Source organism: Canis lupus, chromosome 17 (assembly GCF_003254725.2).
Source record: "Canis lupus dingo isolate Sandy chromosome 17, ASM325472v2, whole genome shotgun sequence".
Taxonomy (NCBI): Eukaryota; Metazoa; Chordata; class Mammalia; order Carnivora; family Canidae; genus Canis; species Canis lupus.
In genome coordinates, this window is record NC_064259.1 from 36946002 (window position 1) to 36970273 (window position 24272).

Genomic DNA, 24272 nt, shown 5'->3' on the forward strand with positions numbered 1-24272 from the left:
TTGAACATCTACCTTTGGCTCAGGTCGTGATCCTGGGTTCTGGGATCAAGTCCCACACTGGGCTCCCCAAGGGCAGCCTGCTTCTCCCTCTGCCTATGTCTCTCTCTTTCTCTCTCTCTCTCTCTGTGTCTCTCATGAATAAATAAATAAAATATTAAAAAAAGATTGAAAGCTTGCCATTTGCAATGACATGGATGGATCTAGAGGTATAATGCTGACTGAAATTGAATCAGAGAAAGAGAAATACCACATGATCTCACTCATATGTAGAATTTAAGAAACAAAGGAATGAAGAAAACAAAAGAGATCTGCAGGAAAAACCCCAGACTCTTAACTCTAGAACAAACTGGCAGTTAGTTACCAGAGGGGAGATGGTAGGGAGATGGGTGAAATGGGTGAGGAGGATGAAGAGCACACTTGCCATGATGAGCACTGAGTAATGTATAGAATGGCTGAATCACTATGTTGTACACCTGAAACTAACACCACATTGTATGTTAACTATACCAGAATTAAAAAAAAAAAGGGAAAAAAAAAAGTTCAGTTGCCTGCAGCTGGCAAGGGGGTAAATTAAACAGTCCTGAAACAGATGCATTTGGAAGTGACAGTAGGTTGCCCTCAGGAAATAAAGTAACCTTTTGAAAATAAAACTAGGAAGAATCTGTACATAATAGATGAGATCATCTACTACAGAAGCATTTCAGCCTAAAAGATGGTAAATACAGTACATAGGAAATTTGGAGACACCCAAATCCAATTAGTATCCAAACGTATTGCATGCTTGCTAAATGCCAGGTATAGTGCAAGCACTTTAGTTATTTGATCCTCATAACAACCCTATTATCTCCACTTTATAGTGGAGGAATGGGCGGCACAGAGCAGTAAAGTGATTTGCCCTCAGTCCTAGCAAGGGAAATGGTAGAGCCAGGATTTTAATTTCAGATTGTCTGACCCCAGAGTCTATGTGCTGAAGGACTCCTCAGCTAAAACGGTAGGAGTACTTGCTCAGGAAAAGGGGGACTTAATATAGAAAAAAGGGGTGGCTTTTCAACATCAGACTGAAGGTCTTTAACATAATGTTCCTAAACTTTCCAGTAGCAAGAACCATTCTTTTTCTGTAACTGCTTCTCAAGCTGTAATGTACATATGAATCACATGGTGACCTTGTTAAAATGCAGATTCTGATTCAGTAGGTCTGGGTGGGACCAGAGACTGCAAACCGCCTGGCTTGCTGGTCTGCAGACCGCACTTTAAGGAGCCAGGCATTAGGCAGAGGGCTAGAAGGTCCCCATCATAGGAAATGGATTTGCCACTGAAAATAAAGAAACTGCTCAGATCCTTAGGCTCCCACGAGGCAGCTTCCAACTGCTGAAGCTCGTCTTTGAGTCCCCAAAGACCAAAATTTCTGGACCTGCTGAAGCTCTGATCTCTCCCCCAAGTCAGACAGCTTTTTCTTCAACTTTACCCATGGAGCCCTGTGGGATTCTTTTCTCTTGCTGAGGAGATCTGAAGACAGGGGCCCTGAGCCAGCGGCAGGGGGGCGGGGGGAGCCTATGGAGAGCAGGAGGCGGGGCAGGGTGAGTAGGCTGAGATGAGTGGCCTGGCACTCTCTTGCACCCTGGAAATGTTCACTGAGAGAACAATAATAAGGATGTACTGGAAAAGGAGTCATGCGAGCTGGGTACAGGACTAGGAAGTCTGGCGTTGGGTAGAAGGTTGACTTTGCCTCCTTGGCTGTTGTGATCGTGGCTGGTCCTCAGTATGAAGTTCTAGATGTAAGAAAGAGTTTGTGTTTTGTGAGGGCGTGGGCTGGTCAATTTTGTTGATCTGCCAAATCCATCGCAGACTATTTGTTGAATGAATGAACAAATGAAGAGCTAGGGGAAGCAGCTGCAGTGCCTGGAGTCCTTATCCTCTACCTCGTCCTTGAGATGGCTATGTGGATGACTCACGTCCTGCTGCCCACTCACTTTCTCAGCCTAAAACCACATGTCCTGGGGTGTGGTGGCAGTGAGCTGACCTCTTCCCCCCTTCTGCTACAGGATCTTCATGACACACAGTTCCTGAGTTTCCAGCCAGCTGCCTTTTCTCCCTGCTTTCCGGGTAAGAGCTGAGAAATTTGGACCTTGGAGAAAATGGGTCCCAGTTCAGGTCTCTGGAGAGGTCTTTCCAAAGAAGTGTTCAAGAACACTGGGCTGTCCTGAAGCTGGCTTGAAGGAGAACCAGAGACTTCAGGGCCATTTCTAGCTCTAAGAACTATCCCTCTGCCCCCTCTGTCTGGGTGCTAGGCCACATCACACCCAAAAGTATGAACTTAAAACCAAAGGAAAGAAACCAGGCGATGAGCAGTCAGGGAGGAGGCACATAAACTCTGGAGTGGGTAGCCTTGTCCCTCACTCCTGGGATGGGCAGAGGAATGGACTGACCCATTGTCTGAGGCAACTAAAATCTGGCTCTTTATTGCTGTGGGACACTGGCCTGCGACCAGTCTCAACCAGTGTCCCCACATCAGACATTGGCTGTCTGGGTACTTGAAAGCACCCTCCCCCTGCACTCTGTCTCTGTCTGGAACTTACCCTGGACCTGGTGAGGGCAGAGCCATGGATACTGGGTGCCCAGTTCTATTTGATGGGGAGTGGGGAAAAGTTTGAAGGCAGAGGGCAGCTACATCCACAGCAGGTGGGAAAGTGCTGGTGGTAACGGTGATGTGTGGTCCTAACTTTACTATTATTTATTATTCATTCATTATTATTGTTTATTAATTTATTCTGAACCTATTGCCTGTAGGAATTGACTACAGGTGGGTGCAAGATAGATTTCCTTTCTTGAGAAGTCTCAAGAGAACGGAGTTTTCAGTAACTCGAAGACTGGTCAGGCTACTGAATTGACTTTATTTCAATGTGCCCCTGGCTTCCTGCCTCCGCTTTTTACTCTGGGGAAACTGGAGACAATCTTGGAGTCAGGTGTCCTAGAAATGCCCTTTCTATTCCAGCAGGGTTTGAGGAGGCTTATATGTAGGCAGGAGAAACAACAGGGTAAAAACAACAAAGTTAATAAAAATAAAGAGGAAAGAAAGGGCAAGTAGATGTGTTAAGTGCAAATAAGAATTAACACCCAAGGGCATCATATTTGCCTCTGCACTTACTGACAGCCAGGGAAGAAGCACCTATGAACTTGGAGTTTTTACATGTTGCTTTATTCTCTGTGCCTCGGTTTCTCTGAGTGTAAAATAAGGTATGGCAACCTGAGGTTTATGTAGAGTGTCACATGAGATGATACACACAGACCACCTGAAGCAATGTTTGGCACTTGTAAACATCCAATCAAACAATCATAGATACTATGACCTCATTCATCTGTGACCATAGCCAAGTGGAAGGGAGTGGTGGATAGAGGCGAGATGATTTTCCTTTATTCAAAGGTTCCTACTTTCTTTTTCCTACTCCATCCAAGTCCTTTTTTTTTTTTTAAGGTTTTATTTATTTATTCATGAGAGACATAGAGAGGCAGAGACATAGGCAAAGGGAAAAGCAGGGTCCTTGCAGGAAGCCTGATGCGGAGCTTCATCCCTGGACCAGGATCACGCCCTGAGCCACCCAGGCGTCCCTCTATCCCAGTCCTAATGGACAGTCTCTGAAATTGCCTCGGATCCTGGTCTGGCTCCAAGATGTTCCCATTGCCACTGCAGTCCCTGCCCCTCCAAGTAGACTATTTCCCGGATACTTGGTTCATGCTCATTGAACAGTGACCTCAGATGCATTTCCTGGACTGCAAGTGTCTTTCAGGCTCAGGAAGCCTCCTTTTTCCCACTTCTGCAGGTCTAGAGGGGCTGGTGGGTCTGCTTTCCCAGCTCTCAGAAGCTTAACTCCCTTGAGTTAGTGAGGGATGGAAACATCTTCCAGAAAGCTCCTGAGCCCACAGTGCCAGGTTGGTGTTTAGCAGCATATAGTAGGCTGTCTTTCTGTCTTCTTTGAAGAGGATGGGTCGGGTCCTTTGGGCTTCCAAGCTCGATGGCAGGGACTCTGATCTACCGAAGATGTCCTCTGCCCAGGCCAGTGAGCCCCCCATATGTTTTGTGCCACACACTGCCCTTCCCCCTCTGGCAGCAAGTCCCCAGGATTTTGTGGCCTCATTTTTTTTAAAGATTTATTTATTTATTCATGAGAGATAGAGAGAGAGGCAGAGACATAGGCAGAGGGAGAAGCAGGCCCCCCACAGGAAGCCCAATGTAGGACTGTATCCTGGATCCTGTGATGACGCCCTGAGCCAAAGGCAGACGCTCAACTGCTGAGCCACCCAGGTGTCCGTATGGCCTCCCATTTTTTTTTAAAAGATGTATTTATTTATTTATTTATTATTTATTTATTTATTTATTTATTTATTCATGAGAGACACAGAGAAACAGAGAGGCAGAGACACAGGCAGAGGGAGAAGCAGGCTCCACACAGGGAGCCTGATGTGGGACTGGATCCTTGGTCTCCAGGATCATGCCCTGGGCTGAAGGCAGACGCTAAACAGCTGAGCCACCCAGGGATCCCGCCTCCCATTTTTTTATCAGCAGTGGGAGAAGTCTAAAAGAGCTTGGGCTGGATCATAGCTTTGACACCTTACACACACACACACACAGACACACACACACAGTAGGGCTTCAGCAGGTAAGGGCAGTATGAATGCTGAGGTAGCACTAGCCATGTGTGAGAACTCTAGAAGAGTTTTTTTACACACTAAGTCCTCACAATGGCCCTATCAAGTAGGAACTCTGCATTTCACCTCTACAGATGAGGGAAATTAGGCAGAGAATTTATTTGCCCTTGGTCATATGACTAGTGAATAGCAGAGGAGGTAATCTGGCTTTACAGTCTGTGTTTAATCACTAGACTGAATGGCCTAAAATCCTAAAGGGTGTGTACCAACACCTTGACTCTAATAGATAAACATTATCATTAGGATCTCTACCCTCTTTTCCAAGTTTAGTGATAAGGTCAGAACCAGTGTCATTTGTGCATGACTTGGGGGTCCTACCTTCTCTTTCCACACTGTAACTTCTCTTACAGGCAGAGTCCTACCTTTCCTCCCCTATGGGAGGATGAAGGTGTCAGGACCAAGGCAAGTCCAGGTCTCTAAGGGCTGTACCCCACTGACCCTCTCTTCCATGGTGAGGTGGCCAGGACCCACCCCAATCTCCAACTTCTCTCTCCTTGTAACCTGGTTGGCAGAGGCAGCACTCTGTTGTCCTGAGGAAGGAAAGGATCAGTCTAAAGATGTTGAGGGAATTCATCTGTAATGCAAGGGGAAGTCTCTTTGAATCTCTGCCCCAGGGCTCTCCTATTCCCTACCAACCCATTCCAAGGGGCCCGAGGGTGAACTCTCACCCTGATGGCTACTCACTGTGGCTGCCCCACCCCCTCACACAGAGGTTGTCCAGCAAGTATTTGCAAACTGGAAGGGCTAATACCACAGGCCAGAAAAAGTATGGACAAAATGAAAAAAAAAAAAATCAAACAAACCACACATGCTGTGAAAAGTTTTAAGCAATTCCCTTACAATTAGCTGCTTTGAACATTGTTTTTAAATTTTTATTATTTATTTTTGAAATTCAAGTATAATTAACATACAGTGTTACATTAGTTTTAGGTGTATAATGATTCAACAATTTAACACATTACTTAATGCTCATCATGATAAGTGTTCTCTTAATCCCCTCCACCTATTTCACACATACCTCCTCCAACCCAAAATTATTGTTTTAAGCGGCAGAACACTAAGGACCTTTGATTTAATTTTTTCATAACCTTGAAATGAACTGAAGGTGGAGGGAGGAGTACGTTTTAAGGTGCCAGGATTACATCAGAATTGCATTCTTGGGTCATTGCTCCTGGACATGCCCTTTCTGTTTCAGACCTGACCTTGGGACCCAGAGCTTTGCAGTTACTCACAGAACTGCACCAGATGTTATGGGCAGGTCAGGGGATACTTACACGTAGTTTAAGCCCCCATCGATGTCCCAGACATAGCAATGGCTTATAGCATCTTTCCTTCCGGGATTCAGTGCCCTGCTACTAGATAGAGATGGCAAAAAGGTGGGGAGTGCTCCAGAACATTCTAAGCCTGGTAAGTATTTCTAGTTGAAATTCTTCAATCTCACTACAACCCTGACAAGAAACCACGACTTTAATCTCCCGGCATGATTAGTTTTGATCTTAAGCCGCACAATAGAGTGAATGCCCCCAAATACTCAGAACAAATCTTATTAATGTCAAAACTACATTACGTACCCTGTAGGAGATCAGAAATCATTCTTTACATCAAAAGAACAGGAAAGCTTCTGGGATGCACAGAGAACGTCCCTTTACACCCTTTCCTACATCCTAAAACAAGCATTTTGAAAAAAATATATTAAGAGCAAACCGGAAGTTAGCATTCTGTGCCTACTGAACGTTCTGGTCACATTCGCACACGTTAACTCATTTAAGTCCTGCCAACAAAGTAGTCCTGCCACTGTTAACAGTTTCCATTCGTTGGCAGTGCAGTCGGAGAGATCTGGAATTTGCTCAAGGTGACACACTGCAGCAAGCAGGAGTCAGGATTTGAATCTGAAGCAGTGTCCTCCCCCACCCCCGCCCCGGCCCAGCCACCACGCAGAAAACACAGGTCTACTACGGGGAAATTAATGATCCACGGCCTTTCAGAGGTTCTGCGCCATCAACGGGGAGACAACCTGGTCCTCGTGACTCCTCGGTCTCTCTGTTCTCACCCAAGTGCATGACTGCGGGAGCAAAGCGACCACGTGAGCCTTCTCCCTACCCCCGCGAGGGCCAGTGCCTGTCTGGCCAAGGGCAAGTCACAGGTGCGCCAACGTGCCAGGACTGGATCCGGAGCCCGAGGGCTCGAGCTCCCCGGCAGCGTCACTGGACGGACGGGCGGGGACCTCGCCCAGGTGCGGCCTCCGGACGCGGCAGGTCACCAGTGCGCTCAAAGGGAAGCTGGAGACGAAGCGATCAGCACCGTGAAATGGGGCCCGCCGGGCCGGAGGGCGGAGGGGGGCGGTGCGAACGACCTTGGTCGCGGCCTCCATAACCCCACTGGACGGCCTCCCGCGCTAGCGCCGGGGCCCCCTACCCCTGAGCTACCCGGCGCCGCCGCACTCCGCACAGATGCCAGGGCGAGGCTGCAGAGGGGGCTGGCCCTCCCCACGTGGACCCCCTCCCCGCCGGGGGCGTGGCCGCCCGCGCGGGCCCGGCCAATGAGCGCCGCCGCTGGGCTCACCCGGTTGGGCACGCCGGCCGGTGGGGGCTGCGCCACCCGGGGGCGGGGCTCCGGAGCCGGGGCGAGGCGCGGCGGGTCACGCGGGGCGCGGCGCCGGGCTATAAGTAGCGGCCAGCGGCGCGTGCCGCCAGAGTGATGGCTGCCGGCGCGCGCTGCGTGCTGCTCCTTCTCGGCCGCTGAGGCGCCCGCGGGTGCTTCCCGGGTGGGTCGCCAAGCCCCGCCGGACCGTCCTCGGAGCCTCCGCCCGGGCCGTCGCCTCGTCGCTCACAGGTGCGTGCGTCCGTGGCTCCAGCCCCCCGCCGCTACCTGCTCCCGTCGTCTCCCGCTCGGCCCTCCGTTTCCTCTGGTGAGTGGTGGCGCCACCTTGGAAAGGCTTTCTTCTCGCTGTGGGGCCGGGCGCCAGCGCCGTGGCGCGGGACGCGGCCGGATCCTCGCTTCGTTTCTGCCCTCCTCCCTCCCCCACCCCGCCGGCCCGCCCGCCCGCGGGCCTTTTTGGCGGTCCCCGGGCGGCGCGCGCGGGAACGGCCTTTTTCCGGTTTTCGTGGGAAGGGCGCGCGCGGGCGGGCTGGGCGGCGGGCTGGGCGCGCGCCGGCCGAGGAGGTCCCCGGCGCCACGTGCCCGCCGCCTGGCGCGCCCTGCTCGGGTCGGGGCCGGGGGGCTGCGGGCGGAGGACAAGGTCTCCCCCGGCGCCCCCCCCCCCCCCCAGCCGCGTGGGCCAGCGCGGGGCGCCACTCCGGTCCCCCAAGGGCGCGCTGCTATTGTTATTTTCTCCCCCCTCCCCCCAGGATGAACTTGCGTCCTTTCTCTTCTCCGCCATGGAATTCTCCTCGCTTTTAGCCCTCCAGAGCCAAAGAAACCCCAGACAACAGATGCCCATACGCAGCGTATAGCAGTAACTCCCCAGCTCGGTTTCTGTGCCGTAGTTTACAGTATTTAATTTTATATAATATATATTATTTATTATAGCATTTTTGATACCTCATATTCTGTTTACACATCTCGAAAGCCGCTCAGTAATTCTCTTATAATTAAAAAACAAAAAACAAAAAAAAAACAAAAAAAGAAAACAAACCACTAGTCTAGAGAATGGCATCTACCGTGGCAACGCTGATTACCAGTACTATTGCTGCTACTGCTGCTTCTGGTCCACTGAAGGTGGACTACCTATGGATGCTGATCCTGGGCTTCATTATTGCATTTGTCTTGGCATTCTCCGTGGGAGCCAATGATGTAGCAAATTCGTTTGGTACAGCTGTGGGCTCAGGTGTAGTGACCCTCAAGCAAGCCTGCATCCTAGCTAGTATCTTTGAAACCGTGGGCTCCGCCCTACTGGGGGCCAAAGTGAGCGAAACCATCAGGAAGGGCTTGATCGACGTGGAGATGTACAACTCGACCCAACAGCTGTTGATGGCCGGCTCCGTCAGTGCGATGTTTGGTAAGTTCTTTTTATGTATTGCCCCTTAGGGGTGGGTGAGCAAATGGGTAGGTAGTTCCATTTCTGGGCTCTCCTTTTCAGATTTTTTTTTCTTCAGAACGTACTGCAGTCCTAGGAATTTTGTCATTTAATGAGACTTGCCTGTGTTTCAGGTTCTGCTGTGTGGCAACTAGTGGCTTCGTTTTTGAAGCTTCCCATTTCTGGAACCCATTGTATTGTTGGTGCAACCATTGGTTTCTCTCTTGTGGCAAAAGGGCAGGAGGGTGTCAAGTGGTCTGAACTGATAAAAATTGGTATGTTTAATTCTAAATGGTTTTTAAATTGTATTTTTTATTGGAGGGTTTTAAAATTTTTATTCTTGTTCTGTGCTACCATGGCATTATGTCAAATATATGGTGTAAAATGGAGGGATAGGAAGTTTTGAAGATACAATATTAAAATTTAAAGTGGGTTTTTTCTTTTGGTTTCTGATTTTCATTAGTTGACTTTTTTTTTTTTTGTTAAATGTGTTCTGTTCCAGTGATGTCTTGGTTCATCTCTCCACTGCTTTCTGGTATTATGTCTGGAATTTTATTCTTCCTTGTTCGTGCATTCATCCTCCGTAAGGTAATCTTTCACCTCTTTTATGACCTTTGATGGGATTCAGACTGCTGGCATTCTTGCAGATATGATTGGTATGGGTTTGGAAAATTAAAAAATTTATGTTCGGTATATGTCTTATATGTTGCTGAGTTCTCTCAAAGAAACAAGTTTTCAATAATCAAGAATGCATTCAGGAACGGAAAATTGAATGAGTACTCTGGTGTGCCAAGTAATAGGAGAAGCTGGGAATGAAAAAATAAGGAAATTTATTCAGGGTGGCTTTGTACAGGTGTTTGCAGATGATTGCTTTACCTAAACCATCATATACAATCCAGTTTGACTTATAAGCTTGAGGTTCAATGAGTCACAATGTCTCTTGTGGCTTTTTTTTTTTTTTTTTTTTTTTAAGCTAATAGTTAAATTGAGTAGTTTGGGTCTCCAGGTAGTTAGTTTTGATTATCCTAACCAGTTTATAAGTTTCTAGGTGGGGACTCAGTCTCTCACAGTGACTTGAGTAATTTCTTAGACTAGGTAAAAAGAGCCAGTAAAGGTAGTTTTTGGTTTGTTTTGTTTTTCTTGGCAAAAAAAAAAAAAAATTCCAGATAGTCATTTAATTTCCTGCCCCATTTGAAAATCCCTTTTGAGTGACCCAATAGCATTTCTTTTATCAAGAAGTCTGATGCTGGCTCCAAAATGTAGACAACAAGGGATGTTGTTGCTGGACTGAGTTACTTACTGAATAAGAATAAATGCATTTTTCTCAGGAAACAAAGTTGTCCTTTTTCTGAGGTGAATAGCTCTTAACGGTCCATTGTAAGTTCTTAAAAATGCTCCTAAACTGTAGAAATCTGAGTGAAGGGAGATAGGTAGCTTAATCCCAAGGGGTAAGAATATATTCAGACCCACTTGTTTGGACTAGTTGTAAGCTGCTGTAGGGAAGGGTTTGTACCTCTAGAAATAATGACTGATAAGTTGATTCATGAATCACTCTTCCTATGGCCTGAGTCTGGCAGAGTATAGCAGTTGAATACTTGGAAAATTTGAAACGTGTAGTTGGTTGTAATTCGAGAGTAAATAGTTCATTGTTACTACTAATGGATTAGAAGTTTGGTATTGTTCTACTTCGGAAACAAGTGTGATGAGCACCTACCCTCTCAATCCCCACAACTGCCGTACCATATAACATGATTCTTAGATTTGAGGCTTACCAGTAGTCATAGGTCAGATTTTTCAATGTTCTTATTGTAGCCATATAGCCTGCTCCATACTAGAGAACCAGGAGAATTAATAGGATCCCCTGTTAGGGATTCCTGCTTTATAAAAGTTTTACACTGCGTCTTTGTTGATTATTGGGAAGCAGATTGTTCTGATTCTGGGGAGGCTTTGTGTATTACAAGACAAAACAAACTTGTCTTCTTTTTTGGAGGGATAATGATGGTGCTCAGAGATGTGAAGAGGGATTTTTAGTGCCCAGGATTTCTCATTTGAGAAATGCATGGCAGGTATTTTTTTACCCACAATTGAGAGCTTAAGTTAAATATGTTAACTTCTTAACTATGTATTATTCATGTGGGAATGAGAATGGACATGATCAAGAATGATTGGAATAGTGTTTAAAACGATATTGATTTTGAGGAACTTCTTTATCTCCAAACCCCCCTTTCCTTGTCATGGCCCAATCTATCAGTGAGTTTTTAGGTGATGAATGTGAATAGTTCTGATTACTGTTAGATTATAAATCCCAAGAAAAAACCAACTTTATGCTAGTAAGCTAAAGTCTGAATATTTGACCATTTAGATGCTTTCCAACTTAAGATTTTATTTGGGGAATTAATATTAAAATTGATTTTTCAAAATTTTCTGTTTTTTGAATGTCTGTTCAAGGGTATTGGGTAGTCTAGTAGTAGGAAAAACCAGAAAGGAGGTGAGGTACTTCTCCTTAAGGACTGGGGGGCAGTAAACAAGAAATAGGGGAAAAGGGAAAGTTTTCCTGTGGAGTATTTAAATGCTAGTCAGAGAAAACTGGGTTCTTCAGCATTCTCCCTTTTGTTAAGAATCCCATTAAATCTAGGACATCTTTTCAAACTCAGAGGAGCCTTTTTCTTTAGACAAAGGCTTGTGGAAACATCCAGTATGTAAACAATGGGCTAGTCTGGTTGAAGACAGGGAGTTATGAAGATCTTCTTTTCACATCGCACATAACTGGATGATGAGATATTTACATTATTTCCAGGTAAAGTTTCAGGTGCATGTCAGATGGGTCATACAGTAATAAAAAATACTCTAAAGTTGTTAGCTGTGGTTATCTCTTGTGTGGGACAGAGACGAGTCGGGAGGAAGCAAAAGGGAGGACACAGTTTGTTTTATCCCCTCCCCTCCCAGCCAATTTATTATCTTAGCCTTTTTTTGTTTTTTTTTTAAGATTTTATTTATTTATTCATGAGCGACAGACACATAGAGGCAAAGACATAGGAGGGAGAAGCAGGCTCCCTGTGGGGAGATCAGTGTGGGACTCAATCAGGGATCCCGGGATCACGCCCTGAGCCCAACGCAGATGCTCAACCATCGCTGAGCCACCCAGGCGTCACTGAACTTAGCCTTTTTTAAAATTATGAGCCTGTGTTTCATAATAAACCATAGTAGTATCATTCATTCCCTACCTTCCCCCCAACTAATTAATTATTGGCTACCTTCAGGGAATATATAATTGGGCTATATAGAAAAACAAAACATAAGCTACTGCCGACTCTTATTAATTTGATTCAGTACCATATTACCTAAAAGTATTTGAAAATCTGTTAAGGGATGCCTGGGTGGCTCAGTGGTTGAGTATCTGCCTTCGGCTCCGGTGATCCTGGAGTCTGGGCATCAAGTCCTACATCAAGCTCCCTGCAAGGAGCCTGCTTCTCCCTCTGCCTATGTTTCTTCCTCTCTCTGTGTGTGTCTCATGAATAAATAAATCTTAAAAAAAAAATCAGTTGAGAGGTCCCTATATAATGTTTATAGAACCCTAACAGGTTTTGGCTTTGGGGGGCTTTTAAAACCATGGATAGTTCTTAGAAGAAAAATGCATGTACGCATCAAATTTATAACTTTATTGACTGTCCTTGGAGTGTGATCCACCCTGTTGAGTTATTCCAGGATTCTTAACAGTTTCTAGGTATAGAATAGTTATTGGGCATAAGCTATTTTTATTTTACTTTCCTATTTGTAGCATTTATTTGTTTGTATATTTATTTATATATTATATATGTATATTTAAAGTATGGCTACCTAAAATTCAAAGTGGTTTTCTGGTTTTCATTGCTAAAGTATGGAAGCTAAAATTCAAAGTGGTTTTCTGTGAGGGCTCATTTCTACTGATTTGGAACAGCATCTTCTGTTGAGTGCATCTCTGGCCTCTACCTCCCTCGTCCTAATGTCCGATTACCCTAATCAGAAGCTTTATTTATTTATTTTTTAAATATTTTTTTTTTAAAGATTTTATTTATCCATGAAAGACACAGAGACCGAGACACAGACAGGGAGAATCAGGCTCTATGCAAGGAGCCCGATGTGGGACTCGATCCCGGGTCTCCAGCATCACGCCCTGAGCCGAAGGAAGAGGCTCAACCGCTGAGCCACCCAGGTGTCCCAAGATTTTTTTTTTTTTTAAAGGTTTTACTTATTTACTCCTGAGAGAGACAGAGAGAGAGAGAGAGAGGCAGAGACACAGGCAGAGGGAGAAGCAGGCTTCATGCAGGGAGCCTGACATGGGACTTGATCCTGACATGGGACTTGATCCTGACATGGGACTTGATCCCCCGTCTCCAGGATTCCGCCCTGGGCCGAAGGCAGTACTAAACTGCTGAGCCACCAGGGCTGCCCAAAAGATTTTATTTTTAAATACTCTCTGTGCCCATTGTGGGGCTTGAATTCACAACTCTGAGATCAAGAGTCACATGCTCCACCGACTGAGCCAGCCATCCGTCCCTAGTCAGAAGATTTAGAATCACTTTGGGTCTTTTTCTCAAGATTTTCTTTTGGATTGTGATCAAGACAACATTAAACCTTTGGATAACATCTTCAAAGTTTAGTCTTTCTGTATATTCAAATCTGTGTTCTCTTGAAGTGATTGATTTTAGTGTGTTTTCCTGTAGAATTATTACACATTTGTTGTAAGTGGAACTCTTCTTACTTCTAGTCACACTGGCCTTGCAATTCCTTAAACATTTTGAGTTTTTGCCTCAGGGCTTTTGTACTTGCTGATATCTCTGTCTGGAACATTCTCTCCCTCCCCCCCAAAGTGGCTTGCTTTTTTTTTTTTTTTTCCACCCTTAGGTATGTACAGAGTTTGTTGACTTAACCACCTATGTCTTTGTACCCCTCATAGTCCTAGTGTGCGTCTCCTTCCATCACTTCCCCTTATCCTTTATTTTCTTCATAATATTTATTGCTACTTTATTCTGTACTGGAATGTAAATGTAAGTTCTCTGAGGGCAGGAATTTTGTCTCATTTATTCCCATATTTTAGTGCCCAGGATAGTGTTCTACAACAGTCTGTTTTTTTTTTTTTCAACAGTCTGTTTAATGAAGAGGAGACTTAGTGTACAGTTGATTTTTTTTTTTTAATTTATTTATTTTGATAGAGAGAGAGAGAGAGAGAGAGGCAGAGACACAGGCAGAGGGAGAAGCAGGCTCCATGCACCGGGAGCCTGATGTGGGATTCGATCCCGGATCTCCAGGATCGCGCCCTGGGCCAAAGGCAGGCGCCAAACCACTGCGCCACCCAGGGATCCCTGTACAGTTGATTTTTATCTTTGCACTTTGATAAACATTAATAATGGCATGTTTATTGATGTCTAGAAAAGATGGTTGCAGGTAAATTCTGCATGTTTTGGTTTTAAGAAATCTTTGCAGACATGGTGAGAAATGTCCTAACATCTCAGTCTATTTCTTTCTTTTTAAAAATTTTATTTAAATTCAATTTTGCCACCATATAGTATGACATTCAGTGCTCATCTAATCATGTGCCCTCCACAGTGCCTGTCATCGTTTCTGATTCCCCCCACCCACCTCCCCTCATAGTCTATTTCTTGACATCTTTTACAAACGTATAGTACTTCTCAGATGGATGTTCAGATTTACATCTGGATATCAGGTACCTTAGAACAGTGGGTCATGGGAATCCCTGGGTGGCTTAGCAGTTTAGCGCCTGCCTTTGGCCCAGGGCGTGATCCTGGAGTCCCGGGATCAAGTCCTATGTTGGGCTCCCTGCATGGAGCCTGCTTCTCCCTCTGCCTGTGTCTCTGCCTCTCTCCCTCTGTGTCTCTCATGAATAAATAAATAAAATCTTTAAAAAACAAAAAAACAAAAACAGTGGGTCATGAAACTGATTGAGATATTCCCAGTCATTGGTATAGGTAGCCTTGTTAGAAATAGCACCCCCTCCCCCCAATAATTAAAAAGAAAAACAAGTAGAAACTTAAATTTAGGTAGATGTAAAAGATGAGATCAGCCTTGGTAGGGAGACTTCCAGGAACAAGGCCAATTGGGTTTTTCCTACTATTATGGAGGCCATTAACTGGCACTATAATTCTTGAATCTACCCTTTTACAAGGTTCTGTGGAAATAACTAACACCTTTTAAGGTATTGATCTTCATGATTTTTTACAGGCAGATCCAGTTCCTAATGGTTTGCGAGCTTTGCCAGTTTTCTATGCTTGCACAGTTGGAATAAACCTTTTTTCCATCATGTATACTGGAGCACCTTGTAAGTACATATCAAAATATTTAAATGTGAATTTAAAGTTGTTTATAAAACTTGCATTAAATGCCCAATTTACCCCTTTTTGCTTTACAGGGCTGAAATCTCCTAGAAGGTGGCTGGCCTGCGCCCATTTCAGAAGGCTGCAGGCTAGTGTATGCTGAGTTAACCTAGATAGTTTTTCAACCAAAGAGACCTGCTCAGATTCTAAATCACTACAGACCTTTACTCTTTAGTCTTCACAGGATCCACCGATAATATGATCTTCTCCCTCCCTTTTTCCTATCTATTATGCTAAAAAATACTGGAATTATACTGACCTCGACTACTGACTACTGAAGAGTCATTAGTTATATTTGGTCTTCAATAATCGGTCATTTAGGACTGGTTTGCTGGATATTCTCATTTTTCTCTCCCAAATGGAGCTACTTTGGTTTCTAAGCACTAAATTTACTTCCTGAATCTGCTTGAATAAGAAGAGTTGGGATGTTTAACAACTGGTCTAAGTACACTTGGAAGAAGAATTTTTGCAGCTATGAGGAAATAATTTGTGAGGATATAAAGATTGAAATGATTACTTTTATTTTGGGACTAAGGCAAAGTATGGATTAAATTATACATGTTTAATTTAGCAACTGAAAAAGATCAATCACTTGTAACAGATCAGGACAGTACATGCTTTGATCAGTTCAGTTTTGCTCCCTAGGGTCATTTGACTTGATGGTCAAGTCAGTGACTTTAGATCTTTTGATTGTGACCCACTGGAAAAAATACATTGTACATTGCTACCCAAGACACACGTGTAGAGACAGAGAGGAGGGAAAAACAAAATAGTATTTTTTTTTAAGGATTTATTTATTTATTCATGAGAGACACAGGAGAGAGGCAGAGACCTAGGCAGAGGAAGAAGCAGGCTCCATGCAGGAAGCCCGATGTGGGACTCGATCCTGAGATTCCAGGATCACATCCTGGGCTGAAGGCAGATGCTCAACTGCTCAGCCACCCAGGCATCCCAACAGAATAGTATTTTGAAGCTACTTACCCTCACGATATGCTGTATACTCCTATTTTCAGACAGTTCTCTAGCTTTTTTTAATGCTCATTGGGGCCCACTAAATTGATCACTTTTCTAATAGATTATAACTTGCTTCTTAAACTTCACTGAAGTAATAAGTCACCAAAAATGGAATTAGCTAAGTATTTTTAACCTTGTCTTTAATTTTAGAATAATTAGGAAAGAAAATGGACAACTTTATGAGAATATTGATCCTACTTAGGAGATAAAGATTCCTTAACCAAATGGTACAGGCAAAGAAAAACTTGGATGCTACATTTCTTTTGTTTTAAATTGACTGCTTCGTGCTAAACTAAAAAAGTCTTGTGAGGCTCTGAGCACTGATGTTTTAACTGGTAAAGCAAAGCTCATAGTTCAGTGAAATCAGAAACGTAAACTTTCAATTGTTTTTGAAGAAGGAACTTGGAACATTTTCTGTTCTTTGTGGATCATTTACAAGAAAAATTTCCCCTCTTATTTTGAAACCCTTTTGGACTTTGAATATAGGCAAATTTAAATTGTGATAGAGATTTATTAAATTTCATGTATATTTTAGTTTGTGTGACTAATCACATGGTTAGAATTGATAGGAATTAAAATGGAAAGATTTATAGTCACTATAGAACCTTTAGTTTTGAAGAGACTATAATTTATATCTGATTTTTAAATATCAATCATTGGGACAATAGATTTTCCATTTTATAAGTAATTTAATTCCTAATCAGAATAAAAAGCAAAAGAACTGCAGGTAGCCAAGCTATTCTTGGATGAACTATAGATTATTATAACATCTTTTAGGCTTAATAGAATTCTATAGTGCGTTGCTTCTGTCATTAGTCTAGGCTAGTAGCTTGGAGTCTGTTGGCATTTGAGTCATAAGCAGGTGAGGAATGATACTAATGATCCCAAAGTCAGGTGAAAAGTAGGCAAGTCTCTAAGATAGGGCTTGTTAATGAAATTACCACTAAACTATTTTCTTTTTGTGAAAGATAGCCCTTTGAACTATTCTTATCTTTTGATAGATAATATTCTGGTTTTCTGTATCTTAGTTTGATAATGTCTCCTAAGAGATAATCTCGTTAAAGGATTTTACTGGAGGGTAATACAATGGATGTGATAACTTCCACAGAGAATTCTGTCAGTATGACAAATTTGACTCTTGGGGACCCTTTCTTTTTTAACATCAAAATCTGTATGTGCAAACATAATGTGTGGCAGCTACCATCTGGAGTTTAGGGAGTGGAACACTTCCATTTTTTTTTTCCATAGCTAGTTGCAGATCCTCAGTATAGTGATCCTTATTCTCTACTAAGCAAAGAAAGGAAAAGAGCTAGTTTTCGAAGGAGGTTGGGATACTTGAATCTAACAGGTGTGGAGAGTGGGCCAGAGGTGGAGGTGTGGGTTTCAGATGACCATGGGATTTTTCTCCCCTCCTGAATTTGTGTAGTCATTAGCACTATAAACCCTGTGGACCTAAGGCTGGTAGCAGTTAGAAAAGGGTGATGGGCTGGCTTGGGGAACCCCAGAGTCCCCAGAGGAGGGTTTACACATTGTTGCAGGGGGCTGTTGCCCTGGGGTTTTCAAGATGCACCATTTTATCTCCTAGTGCTGGGCTTTGACAAACTTCCTCTGTGGGGCACCATCCTCATCTCGGTGGGTTGTGCAGTTTTCTGTGCCCTTATCGTCTGGTTCTTTGTATGTCCCAGGATGAAGAGAAAAATTGAACGTAAGTACCAAATTGTGACAGATCATTTTAACTAGCAATGTGCTTGTTTCTTCTTGTGTGATCACTTAATAAAAATCCACTATTTGGATAGATTGGCAAAGTCAAAATTTTAAATGAGATTTCAGGATATGGCTTATTGTCCAAACTATTTTTGTTGACTTGTAATGACCTGAGATCTAGTCATAAAGAAATATTTGACAGTGCTGGGGACAAACTGTTTATTTAACCTACTTTTTAGTGTACCTTGACATCAGTTGCTGGTAGCAAACAGAGATGTAGCTTAACATTAATTGGGAAGTGTGAAGATATTTTAATGTGTTAATAGGGGTGTAGGTACGAAATATTGTCAAGGAGGAAACTTTGTCCTAACCTCTTCCGTGTGTAACTTCAGATTTAGACATGCAAAGCTGAGTCACATATTAATATCTGACTTTAGATTTGGCTAATTCTCAAAATTGTAGCAGAGATTGTAGAGGCAGACATTTTCTGTGTTAATGTGAGGGAATCATTAGACCATTACTGTGTGTGGTAGTAGAGTGTAATTAAATGGAATAAATTTTGTCAGTGTCTGTCTTCTTTATATCTTGTATTTATTTCCTTATTGGCTAAGATCTGTTAGAATAATCTTTTTCTGCCCTTTTCATTTGCAAATGCTTGGTTAGTGATTTCAGGTTCCTCTTCGGGAAGTGGAGGGATGCATGGACTGCAGGGGCACTAGGAAGAGTGCTGCGTCACGCAGCTGCACTGAGGTGGCTCAGAGAGGCTCTAGTCTGTGCTAGCCTGCTTGGGCCGAGCGCATGGTGGGAGTGAGGCTTACATGACTTCCTGACCTCATTTTTCCCCTGGTTTGGGAGAAGATGAGACAAATCATGCTAATGTTTTATGTCCTGGTCTGTAGCTTGGTTGTGATGCCTGAATGAACATGTAATCAGGGCATTTAGAACCGTAAGGCAGAACCTTAAGGCATACCTGTGTTTTACAGAGCTGGAAATTCAAGGTGGCAATCTTTACTGGCATTGAGCTGTGTTTGAGGTCATTCCTCTTTTAAAAAGAACATGAATTGGACGCAGTGTAAATTTTCAATCTCTCAGCGTCATGCTTTTGAGGTACCTTTCACCTCAGAATGGGTCAGCAGGGAACCTAGGAATGGTTTTTACCCTTGTAATACCAAAACCTTTGTTTCGTAAAGGAGAATACACAGCAAAGCCCATAAAGCCTAAAATATTTTACTGTCTGGCTCTTTACTGAAGAAGTTTCTGATTTCTGAAGCATTGCTGATTTCTTCCCAAAGGAGAGATACATGATACGGCAACTGAAGTAGATAGGGAAAATTATCCTGAATTTTCACTGAAATATATTATTTTGAGATGGATTTTTTGGGGGGAGAAGTGAGATATGAAACAAGTGAGTTTGGTCAAAACCAAATCAAAAACCCCTTTTTTTCTAGGAGAAATAAAGTCTAGTCCTTCTGAAAGCCCCTTAATGGAAAAAAAGAATAGCTTGAAAGAAGACCATGAAGAAACAAAGTTGTCTCTCAGTGATATTGAGACCAGGAATCCCATTTCTGAGGTAGGGTCTGCCACTGTGCCCCTTCGGGCTGTGGTGGAGGAGAGAACAGTTTCGTTCAAACTTGGAGACTTAGAGGAAGCTCCAGAGCGAGAGAGGCTTCCCAGCGTGGATCTGAAAGAGGAAACCAGCATAGACAGTGCCATGAACGGTGAGTGGAGTTTCTTCAGTGGGGAAAATAGAATTTTACTTGTTACTTGTACTGGTGAGGAGGCTCACTGTTTGGACCTGATGCTCTTTGTATTTAGTGTTACTGTTTTGGTCTTGGCCAGGGGCAGTGCAGTTGCCTAATGGGAACCTTGTTCAGTTCAATCAAGCCGTCAGTAACCAGATAAATTCCAGTGGCCACTATCAGTATCACACCGTGCATAAAGATTCTGGCTTATACAAAGAGCTGCTTCATAAATTACATCTTGCTAAGGTGGGAGACTGCATGGGAGACTCTGGAGACAAACCCTTGAGGCGCAACAATAGCTATACTTCCTATACCATGGCAATTTGTGGCATGCCTCTGGATTCATTCCGTGCCAAAGAAGGTGAACAGAAAGGGGAAGAAATGGAGAAGCTGACATGGCCTAACGCAGATAGCAAGAAGCGAATTCGAATGGACAGTTACACCAGTTACTGCAATGCTGTGTCTGATATTCACTCGGCATCCGAGATGGACATGAGTGTCAAGGCAGACATGGGTCTGGGTGACCGAAAAGGAAGTAGCAGCTCTCTAGAAGAATGGTATGACCAGGATAAACCAGAGGTGTCTCTCCTCTTCCAGTTCTTGCAGATCCTTACAGCTTGCTTTGGGTCATTCGCCCATGGTGGAAATGATGTCAGGTCAGTTGACTTGGAATCTCAGCATCACACTTTCTATTTTTATGTCACTTATCCCCTTTATAAGGCTATGCTGTGGCTTTGGTACTCAGACCACCCCATGGAACATAAATAGTCTAAAGAGGATGTGGTAATAGCAGTTACTGACTTAATAAAATATGCAGTAAAATTTCTTTTTTTTTTTTTTACCAATTGTGACTGGCACAGTTGGTAGAACACGTGACTCTTGATCACAGGGTTGTAAGTTCGAGTCCCATGTTGAGTGTAGAGATTACTTAAAAATAGTCTTTAAAAAAAATTCTTTTCCTTTAGAGATTACAAAGAATGTTACTGTAGATGATAAACACGGATATTCTTCATGGAGAGAGCTTCTTGTTTATTGAGATAGGATCCAGTTCTGTGATAGTAAATTCTGTGGACTGAGATGAAAAACTTAAAAATCACTGACCTAGGTAATGAAGTTGGAGGCTGTTAGCCTCAGTTCTGTGGTTTGTAAATTGGTCATTGGAACCTGAGTTCTAGGCTACCTGTTGGAAAATAGGCCACCAAATGCATGGGATTTTTTTCTGCGAGCAGCTTTCATTTTCTTCTGCTATGCATGTTAGGGTTCCATTTATTTCTATTGAAAGGACCATTTCCTAAATGAGCTTGACCACTTTGCTTTAAATAATCTAGTAGATCATTTAGCAAACTGGACCTTGCCGAGTTCTAGTTCTGCCTGAAAAATCATCTTTGTCCTCTTTCTTCTTTCAGCAATGCCATTGGTCCTCTGGTTGCTTTGTATCTGGTTTATGACACAGGAGATGTTTCTTCAAAAGTAGCAACACCAATATGGCTTCTGCTTTATGGTGGAGTTGGTATTTGTATTGGTCTGTGGGTTTGGGGAAGGAGAGTTATCCAGACCATGGGGAAAGATCTGACACCAATCACACCTTCTAGGTAAGTTGGTAAAGCAGATCTTAAGCTAATGCTCATTTTCTTAGGGTGTGTAATACTATGTAGTATTAACACACAATTGTTCAGCTAATGTAATCCAAGCTTGTGTAGGTTCCTGATAATTACTCTTGTTGTGAACTTTTTAGATTTTTATATATTGTCTGGCCCTTATGCATGATTTTGGTCAAATATTCATCTCTGGTGGTCTCTTAAAAATGTAACTTTTCTGAGAAGGGGGTGTGTGTGTGTGTGTGTGTGTGTGTGTAGTGAATAGCTCTGTATACTTGTCATTTATTTGTCTTAGGAGCTAAGACTGTTTATTAAATTCTTCATAATAAACATGCAGACTTTAATAATGGGCTTCCAGTAAAACTTAAAACCTCAAAACATTAAAGAAGAGGGAAGAGAGCCTGATTTAAAGTAGATTTCAGGAGCTATATAGCAAATTAAAGATGTTAGTGAAGATTTTGTCTGAGTAGAGCACAGTAAGATTGTGTTAACTTTGAGGTAGGGTTAGCTTATAAAACAAAAACAACTTCCATTCTTGACAAGTAATCTTTTTATGTCTTCAGTGGCTTCAGTATTGAATTGGCATCTGCTCTCACTGTGGTAATTGCATCAAATATTGGTCTTCCCATCAGTACAACACATTGTAAAGTAAGTGTAATGTATACGTACTGTGTCTATTGGATGGTTCTAGTAATACTTTTGTTTTTTGTTTTTAAGCGTGATACTGTGGTTTAGAAAGTTTTATGCAATTGAAGTCTTTGAAGAGTTTACAAATTTAGGACAAATGACCACAATAACGTAAAGGCTTATAATTTACAATTCCTTGGGTCAGTACTCTTATTTAAGCCAATAATGTATGTGATCCCCAAATGATGGCAAAAGTCCGTTTAGCCCATCTGTAAGGCTTACTGGGCTATCGAAGGGCAGCATGATTTATGGAAGGCATATATTCATAGCCTCTCAGAACTGAAGTACTAAGAATCTTGTTGAATTCTGAAGTTGCTTGATGGCCATATAATAACTGTAGAAAAAGGAAGAAACTGGCTTCCTTGAGGCAATTTAAGTTGGTTCGTCTCATGGAGCCTGTGAGTCATCCTTTTTCTTCTAGGGTATCTCCAGGTGATTGGCTATATGAGGTCTAATATCTGCCCCCCTCTAAAATGATGTTTGGAAAACTTGAAAATTAATTTATTAAAAACAGTCATTATTAAAGCAGTTGATTACATTCCAGTAGCTCAGGAAAGAGGAAGTGTTTTCATATTTTACCCCAATTAACACAGATTTAATGATTGGATTTTTATATTGCCTCCATCTTCCCATGAGTAATCTGTTTCTTAACCTGTTACAGACCATCTTTCATGGAATCTGTCTCATCCAGCAGACTGGGGCGCCTTACCTATGTAGGGTCATATGTCTGTTACCAAAATATCATTGGCCTTTACTAACCAGTTTCCTTGATCCCCCTTTCTCTGCTAGGTGGGATCTGTTGTATCCGTTGGCTGGCTCCGATCCAAAAAGGCTGTTGACTGGCGACTCTTCCGCAACATTTTTATGGCTTGGTTTGTCACGGTCCCCATTTCTGGGATTATAAGTGCTGCTATTATGGCACTCTTCAAATATGTCATCCTCAGAGCTAAAGCTATTTGAGATTAAAATTCATGTCAATGTTTGGGGCCACCTTACACATTCCTGCTCCTTTGAAGAAGGATCACAGTGTTACAGAAGACCGACAAGAGTCTTTTTAAAGTTTGGGAGCTGTGGGAGGGAAGTGTTACTTGTGCTATAATTGCTTTTGTGCTAAATATGACTTGTCTCAAACTTAGCTATGTAAAATAGCCAGGTTTCCACTGGTTCCTATTGAGGTCCCTTTTCCTTCTGGGCTGTGAATTCCTGTACATAATTCTCTACTTTTTGTATCAGGCTTCAATTCCATTATGTTTTAATGTTGTCTCTGAAGAAAACTTTTTTTTTTTTTTTTTTTTTAAACAACCATTCAGAGCCATTTGACAATGTGCTCTGTTTTGGTGGTTTCACCAGCTTCTGCCCTAACATGCACAGGGACTTAACAACAGAAACATAACTGAAGCTTCCCTTGTAGTCTCTTAGAGAAATAGAGCCATTTGTACTCTGCCCTCCTGTCGGTAGTGGCAGGTTCCATTGGCATATGTGGGAACTTCTTAGAGGGACGAGGTTCTTTGGACACTGAAAATTTAAGTTAGTAGTAACTTCTTTGCAAGCAGTTCATTGACTATTATTGCTAAAAAGAAGTAGGAAGAAAAAGCCTTCTGGCAGTCTGGGTTATTTAAGAGTTCTGGCAGTGTGGGATGGATGAATGGAGTGGAATATGAACTTTGGACAAGTTAAATGGGACAGCCTTCCATGTTCATCTGTCTACCTCTTAACTGAATAAAAAAGCCTACAATTTCTAGAAAATTTTGTCCTCATGGTTTTTGTTCTTATTTGAAGCATCTGGACTCCAAATGAATTAGCCCTAGGCCATTTTTAGGAGAATGTGAATATCTTAAATGGGAACTACCGACCCACTTAAGTTTCCCCCCACTCCTCCTTGTTAAGTTTGTGATCACAGCATATATATATATATATATATATATATATATATATATATATATATATATTCGACTGTTGTAGCCTTTTGGCATTTTTCCTTGTAATAGCACAGTCTAGATACTTTCATGTTAGCATGTATAAATCTACTCATTGTTTGATAGCCACAAAGTTTTCCTGTTTGAATGGTCTGTTTTACCAGATCCTTTAGAGTGTTCCTAGCTTTGCTGTTATGAAGGATGTTATGAAGGATACACACATGGGGGTGTGTGTATGTGTATAGAGCTCAACTTATTTAAAAATTCTGTGTTGGGTTGAGTCTTTTTTTTTTAAGATTTTATTTATTTATTCGTGAGAGAGACAGAGAGAGAGGCAGAAACATAGGCAGAGGGAGAAGCAGGCTCCCTGCGAGGAGCCCAATGTGGAATTCGGTCCCAGGACCTTGGAATCATGACCCTGAGCTGAAGGCAGACGTTTAACCACTGAACCACCCAGGTGTCCCGGGTTCTTGAGTCTCATTCCTTTATCAGAACAGTTTATGAAAAATGCTTTGCTTTGC

The 24272-nt window shown here is 42.8% G+C and overlaps 1 protein-coding gene and 1 long non-coding RNA gene across 3 annotated transcripts; one reads left to right on the plus strand and one right to left on the minus strand.

Annotated features, from left to right (window-relative positions):
* Nucleotides 1–3429: 3429 nt before the first annotated feature.
* LOC125752737 (uncharacterized) lies at nt 3430–7340 on the minus strand. The gene is made up of 2 exons (XR_007402887.1): nt 5389–7340; nt 3430–5234 (listed from the first exon to the last, which is right to left on the minus strand). It is a non-coding gene; the product is annotated as an uncharacterized LOC125752737 (long non-coding RNA).
* A 38-nt stretch (nt 7341–7378) lies between these two features.
* SLC20A1 (solute carrier family 20 member 1) lies at nt 7379–23581 on the plus strand. 2 transcript variants are annotated; one of them, XM_025453925.3, is made up of 11 exons: nt 7379–7612; nt 8052–8701; nt 8854–8994; nt 9222–9307; nt 14939–15035; nt 17690–17809; nt 19257–19526; nt 19648–20206; nt 20957–21142; nt 21712–21796; nt 22625–23581. In XM_025453925.3, exons 2-11 carry the CDS (start codon nt 8353–8355, stop codon nt 22793–22795), a joined length of 2064 nt encoding a protein of 687 aa, XP_025309710.1. In that variant the 5' UTR covers nt 7379–7612; nt 8052–8352; the 3' UTR covers nt 22796–23581. The 2 variants fall into 2 exon arrangements, with proteins under 2 accessions (XP_025309710.1, XP_025309711.1); XM_025453926.3 differs by having other exon boundaries at nt 7394–7536.
* The last annotated feature ends 691 nt before the right edge of the window (nt 23582–24272 follow it).